The sequence below is a fragment of the Capsicum annuum genome, chromosome 2 (genome assembly GCF_002878395.1).
Source record: "Capsicum annuum cultivar UCD-10X-F1 chromosome 2, UCD10Xv1.1, whole genome shotgun sequence".
NCBI lineage: Eukaryota > Viridiplantae > Streptophyta > Magnoliopsida > Solanales > Solanaceae > Capsicum > Capsicum annuum.
Genome location: NC_061112.1, coordinates 112,116,158 through 112,123,512, shown reverse-complemented (window position 1 = coordinate 112,123,512; position 7,355 = coordinate 112,116,158). Strand labels below are relative to the sequence as shown.

General features: G+C 34.2%; 1 protein-coding gene across 1 annotated transcript; it reads left to right on the top strand.

The window, feature by feature from the left end:
- The first annotated feature begins 3,445 nt into the window (after window positions 1–3,445).
- On the top strand, window positions 3,446–6,647 carry LOC107858967 (fe(2+) transport protein 1). Its single transcript, XM_016703798.2, has 3 exons — window positions 3,446–4,203; window positions 5,569–5,718; window positions 6,072–6,647. Exons 1-3 carry the CDS (start codon window positions 3,562–3,564, stop codon window positions 6,375–6,377), a joined length of 1,098 nt encoding a protein of 365 aa, XP_016559284.1. The 5' UTR covers window positions 3,446–3,561; the 3' UTR covers window positions 6,378–6,647.
- Window positions 6,648–7,355: the final 708 nt, after the last annotated feature.

The following is a 7,355-nucleotide window of genomic DNA, read 5'->3' as shown; positions in this document are numbered from 1 at the left end:
TCTTTACCAGCACATACCATTTAGGCACATCGCAAGAAGGGTAAGGACTTCATCCCGAACCATGAAGGTTCGGACGTCCCTACTCTATCTGATCTGGTAATCATGCACAATATTCATATAATAAAAGAAAATGCGGAATTGTAATCTAATACGGAAACATGGTCATACTTTGGATTCAGTTTAACCATACGGAATGAAATCCAAAATCAACTAACCAACTTCTGGAACAGTCCGTGAAATCTCTACTACATGATCTAAAGATAGCTGTCTGAAAAACTGGGACAAAGCCCCCAGTAGACCAAAACAAAGGAATAACATAATCTGGAATGACAGGCCTTCTGGAACAAAGAAGGTTTACCACTGCACGGATCACTTCTCCCTGGATACTCTACTGATTAGAAGGACCCCTAGATTGAGCCTCCGAACCTGGGAGGTAGGGGGTCAATACAATTGTACTGGTACGCAGAGCAAATCCAAAATAATAATTTATATTCAATATATATGAGAGCAATTTAATACATTTCATAAACATATCATATAGTAAGAAATCTCATGGGCATTTTTGAAAGACTCTATAAAATCATCTGAACTCTGTGACACTCTTTGTTTTACTTCAGCGTTAGGTGGTATACCCTACAACTCTGAAATTCCACGAGCTATATGGAATCCTTCATTGACTCGGCGGGAAAGCCCCCAACCCAAGTGTCCCGTAAGGGTTGGAGTCTCTGACTCTGCTACGCCACACGACCGTCGCCAGCGTAAAATAATATACCCGGATTGACAAATCACGGTTTTAGGTTAAGAGTTACTTGAACTCATACGTTCTTCGGGTAACCACCTAACCCTCTTTAAGCCCAGTTTTAACTCTTTAAAACATGCATTCTCTGAAATCAAACTCTAAAAAACATACTCTGTTATGGCATACATACTTATGACATTATCATACCATTGATTTGCAAGTCACATTCTCTGAGCCATTATTAGCATATAATAGTCTTTGTTTCAAAACATAAATCTGGGACCACCGTTTCAATAAATCACTTCAAAGAAACCCTTTCTTAAAGCTCATGTAACATATGCAAGAAACTCTTTTTTTCAACATTTCAAATACACAAGGTGGTCATGTCAAAGATATCCATCACATGCAATTCTTTCTTTTTAACACAAGAACGAAATCATATCAAGAAACTCCCTCTCATCATCATCAAAATCATGTTAAATACTTGAATATTGAAAAGATCCCCTTCAAAACATTATAAACAAGCATCTTAAATCATTCCCAACAAGTTCATCAACTCTAAATCATCAAAGAGAGGGATTTCAATAAAAATGTTCTCTATCAAATCTTCAACATCATACATATTCATATAGGTTTAAATCAATTTAAGGGGAACATCATACATATTCATATAGGTTTAAATCAATTTAAGGGGAAAAGGCCTAAAGACCAAATCAACAATACAATTAAACGTTCATAATGCATAATAAAATCATATATTCCAAAACCCCTTTCTAAAACTCATGCTTGATAATCTTTAAATCATGTTCTAGCGTTTACAAGCCCATGTAGTTTTTAGGATAAACCCCACGTAATTCAATTTAGAAATTTGATGGATGATTCTTGAAGCCTACGGTTTGGGGATTCCAAATCTTCACTCAGTTTCGGAAACCCACGGTTGAATCTTGAGTTAATTGGGTCTTTAGTTTGAAACCCTAGAGAGTGTTCTTGTGAATTTTCAAAGAAAGTATGAATAATGAGGTCACTCGGGAGTATAATCCCGTGTTTAAGCTGATAGGGGGTGAAAAATACCTAATATACCCTTAATGAGACGTAATAAAAATATAACTGGGAGCCCGATTTTGTGGGCCACCGCGACGCGCCACAATCGCGGTGGCTCATTGAAAATTGACGAATGGGATTCTTAGGGTCACCGCAACGCGGAGCCATCGCCTTGTCCCACTGGTTGGGACCTGGAACTTCAATGTGACGCGCCAAAATCACGCTAGGCTACTGGAATTTGACAATTGTTAAATAGACCCCCTCCACGACGCGTCAAGCATCAAAATGACAATGTTTTACGACTAGGGCTTAAATTTAGCCATAACTTCTTGCCCGGGTATCGGGTTTGGACAAATCTTCTATCGACAGAAAGCTCATTCAATTTCCCACTTGATAGAGAGTCAAAATTAAGGAAATTCTAAATGGTTTAAACTTTACTCACTTAGGAAGTCAAAATAAATCAGACTAATGCATGGACGATTTGGGGTGTTACAGGGCTCATGGTCATATTCTCGATGTTGCTCTCCATCTGGATGTCTTTATTTATATCTTCCTCATCGACCTCCATGGAAAAATGTAAGAGGTTAGACAATTCCATGTCTTTATTTTATGAGGCATCTAGTTAGCCAAACACTAATTATTGCTTAAAAATACTTGTTGATGTACTTCTCAGCAAAAGTAAATGAAAACACTTCTGATAATAAGTTGATTTTAGAAACTTGGCCAAACAAGCTATAACTACTACTTTCGTGCGATGGACGAGTTTGGTATTAAGCCCATACTAGAGTAATTTAGCTGCATGATCCGTGTCATTGTCTGGCAGGGCTGGGGGCCTAGAAATGGCTTAGCATTTCAATAAAAGCATGTTGTTTGGCCAGATGCTCCACTCTGGGGTGTTCATCCTGTTGCTTTCAAAGTCTTTATGAATTATGGAAATACAGAGCTTGGTAATTTGTTTTCAGATAAATTTGTTTGAAGTCAGATCCCGATCCCCGAAGTGTCCGTCTTGAATTTCTAGTAGGATCTTGACAAAAGGTATTGCTTCTTTAACTAGTTACGTACATGATTCTTTACACATGAAATCAGTAAAAGATCATGACACATAATATCTGTAACTGAAACGCAGGAGATTTTTGCAGGATCATTTTTAATGCTAATAAGTGTGTATCATAAGGGAGATACACAATTTCTTCACAAATTTTTATGGTAGATTCATGCATCTATAAGATCATTAATTTCTATTTAGCCTTATCCTTTTCCTTACACCAACAAGGGTATGACTTATTGCACTTGCTCGCAGTTTGTAGTTTTCGAAATTTGACATTTTGTTTTTGCAGGAAAATGGACATCTAATAATCTTACGTACTTCTTAAATTAGATCTATTGATCATCCATTCCCTAATGTTCATGTTGCAACTTGTATAAAATTATAAATGCAGTTCTAAGAGAGGACAAGTGTAGCTAGCAAAATACGTGTAATATACGAGGAATCATATCAACAATTCGGAGGGCGGTTCATTTAATCTATATGTTTGATTTTAAAATAAAACAAAACAAGAAAAAAAGGACTATTACACCAACTTGTCAGTTTAGCATTTAAGACCTTAGTATACTATTTTTATCCATGCACATGATATCACCAGATGCTATGTCTATATAGTATATAGCATCTCCCTGATATTATCACATCTCACAAACCTCAAACCAAAGCAAAATAAATATTCACCAAAACCAAGAAGAAAAGAAGAAGCCACCGAGCTAGCTAGAGATCAAGAATTGGTATGTATTCATCAATGGCTTCTTTTAATTCCAAGATAATCTTCATCCTCTTCATCCTCACTTCCATTTTCACACCTCAAGCTTTCTCACAAGGTGACTCATCGTGTGAATCACAAACACACAACACATGCAACAACAAATCTAAAGCATTAACCTTAAAAATCATAGCCATAGTTTCCATTTTAATCACTAGCATGATTGGAGTATGCTTACCTCTTGTCACACGTTCAGTTTCGGCGTTGAGCCCTGACCGGGACCTTTTCGTTATAGTTAAGGCATTTGCTGCCGGAATTATTCTAGGTACTGGTTTCATGCACGTGTTGCCTGATTCTTTTGACATGTTGTCGTCTAATTGTCTGAATGAAAATCCTTGGCACAAGTTCCCCTTCACTGGATTTGTTGCTATGTTATCTGCTATAATTACGTTGGCTATTGACTCTATGGCTACTAGCTTGTACAGCAAGAAGCATAATGCTGGTGTAATTAATCCAGAAAGTAATCAACAAGTTCAAAATGGACATATTATTGATGGTGGTGATCAAGAAATGGGCACGGGGAATTATAATGTCCATTTCCATTCTCATCACCATGGTTCCCTCTCTAAAGATGGAACGAAACTGCTTCGTTATCGCGTTATTGCCATGGTTGGTCTCTTTTCTCTTTTAATTTATGTGAAATAGTTTGAAATAAATAGTGTTCAAAATTTTCCTAAGAAAGTAAAAGTTTAAGCTATATGCATTGACCGAATATATTAATTTATTAATGATACTACTAATAATATAGTATAAGAAAATCTTTGCACATGGAGATTGCAACTTAAATGGTTCAGATTTGAAGAATACATTCTTGTCTAATTCTAGTTGACTGCTTTAGCGATACCATTCATAGATAGATCCAATACTTCTAGCCACAGCTCACATGCATATCTTTTCTTATCAATGACAAATTAATACTACCGAATATTAGGTTGTTGCTCCAAACATTACTAAATTAGCTAAAATAGGGTTGTCCATGTGCTTATGTTTGCCTAAAATATCCGATCAAACTAGTGATATATTAGATTTTGAAACAATAATTCTCATATACGCTGGTTTCTCCAATTCAATTGTTTTAGGATTTAAGTTATGTACAGGAGAGCTAACAATTTTACACGGTCATTAACCGATTAATATAGAAAAATTATTGTTTATATTTCACGTTATTATATTACACTTGTTTGTGTTCTATTCAGGGCAAGTGCATAGAACTTATTGAACTATTTGTTTTATCTTGCTATATATGGGTGTTAGCATACTATTGCAAGTAATAATATGGACAAGAAAGAAAGTGCATAACATTTGGAACTCCTCCTAAAGACGATTAATAATCTCTGTGTTCAATCTTATATAGGTATTTGTTAAGATTACTATCGGTGGAGTCACATAAATAAGTATATTAATACATTTTTTTTACGTTTTCAATTTTCTTTTCTACTAGTAAGTGTGTTAATTTTTCTGTCATTACGTTAAATTGACCTACAATAACTTAAAACTCTTCATCGCAAATTAATATAGTAACTGAAATAACAGAGAATAAGTTTCTATGGTCGATTAAATTGAACTGGAAATATAATTACTTTTATGCTATGAATATACTTTTTAGTCGTTTGTTAATTTGACCTACTAGTCATTTTTAGTCGTTCATTTGACCTACTAGTCAAATAGAGGAAAAAAAAGTTTTAGATTTCGATGTCGTTTTTTAAGGTCTCATGCTAGCTTTTGACTTATACGGCGCTTAGGTTTAGCTCATCAAACAAGTGCGCCAAAAGTGGGATGGTATCATATTATTCTCTTATAAGAGAGCCACAATGTTGCGGATTGTGACAAAAATTAAAGCTAAAGATAATTGAAAAATGACGTCCAATTATTTCTAGCACAATATTGCATTTTATATGCATCATTATTATCAGAAGAAGCAATAGTTAAAAAAAACCTAAAAATATCCTGGAATTCTTATTTATTTATTGGCAGGTATTAGAGCTTGGTATCATTGTTCACTCAATAGTAATAGGGATTTCACTTGGAGCTTCAAATAATACATGCACAATCAAAGGATTAGTAGCTGCACTTTGCTTTCATCAAATGTTTGAAGGAATGGGACTTGGTGGTTGTATTCTTCAGGTAATTTTATTCTCCATTTCTTCCCAAAAATTGAAAGAGATATAAGGACAAAAAAAGTAGATATCAATTAAATCACATTAGCTAAATGAGGACCAATAATTGGAGTTAGCTAAATGTGCCAGAACGTCAAACCGGGAAATTACCAATTGGATAATAACAACAATAGTTCATGATATTTAAGTAAAAATTGAATGATTTTTTCAGTATACAAAAACGTTACGTGATTTTAGTGCAATAAAGTAAAGTTCAATCCATCTATGAAATGTAATCCTAAATGGCTATTTGTATTTTATTTCAAAAGTGAAAAAGGTTTTGATATTTTTCAAGTTTTGTTTTGTTATTTCTCTAAATAGGCAGAATACAAAATGTTGAAAAAGGCAGCAATGGCATTTTTCTTCTCCGTAACAACTCCATTTGGCATAGCACTTGGCATAGCATTGTCAAAAACTTATCAAGAAAATAGCCCTCGTGCATTAATAACTGTGGGCTTGTTGAATGCCTCATCTGCTGGCCTTTTGATTTACATGGCTTTGGTTGATCTTCTTGCTGCTGATTTCATGGGTGACAAATTACAAGGTAGCATTAAGCTACAAATCAAGGCTTTCATTGCTGTCCTTTTGGGTGCTGGTGGCATGTCTCTTATGGCTAAATGGGCTTGACATTTTATCCTATAGTTTTTGGATGGAAGTAATTAGCTAACGATAGTAGTTTTATAAAATTTAATCCTTGGTCAATATTGTTAGCTAAACTAAAATTTAACTGTTGCGTCGCTCAATTTCTCTCTTCTATAACTATAAATGGAAGTCGTTCCTAACTTGTCACACATCAAAAGGTTCAAAGAAAGCAGCAATAGTTTTGAAGAACACAAAAGCGTCGATGTATTAGTTTTCTATAACTTTATTCAAGCCTCTGTTCAAATTCTAACTCAATTGTGTTCGAACTTGAAAAATCTATTTATATTCACAATTACGATTCTCATAGATTGTTGGATTGTTTGTGATAGTATCGTAGTAATATAAATACAATCAATCAAGCACTTAATATCACTTATAATAATTGGGCTGATTTTGATTTTATTTGAATTGATCAAAACTCGTTGACTTAAGATTCTTCTGAAGTATAAGCCGATGCTTTTTTTGGTTGAATTGTTACTTTATTCTTGACTTTACAATTGATTCGAGTTGCTATTATATTTAGAGTTCAGGATTATTCACATACCAAACTAGCCATTGGAGTTTTATTTGACTTCCATAAAAGTCAACATTTTTCTTTTCTCTTCGATTCATGCCACTCAATTTCTCCATTTTTCTTTTGAATTTAAGTTGAACTTGACTTGACTTGCAAGTTACCCAATTTTTTTATTTTTTTTTTTTAAATAATTGGATAACCTACACTAGCAAGTCAAGTTAGCTGATAGTATAGAATTTTTTATGCACTGACGGTGCATAAAACTTAAGCTCATGTCATAATTATAACCAACGGATGACTAAACACTTACCAAGTTTTAGTTTCTTTATATATTTTCTTTTCATTTGAGTTTACACTACCATTTTAAAATCTTGCGAACTTCTATATAAAGAAGAGGATTTTGAGAATGTTCAGCAATAGTAATACAACCATGAAATTTTCAAGCTCTA

Coding starts and splice junctions, on each gene's coding strand:
- LOC107858967 (XM_016703798.2), top strand. CDS start 3,562: ATGTATTCATCAATGGCTTCTTTTAATTCCAAGATAATCTTCATCCTC. Junction 4,204..5,568: donor GTTATCGCGTTATTGCCATG/GTTGGTCTCTTT, acceptor ATTTATTGGCAG/GTATTAGAGCTTGGTATCAT. Junction 5,719..6,071: donor TTGGTGGTTGTATTCTTCAG/GTAATTTTATTC, acceptor TTCTCTAAATAG/GCAGAATACAAAATGTTGAA.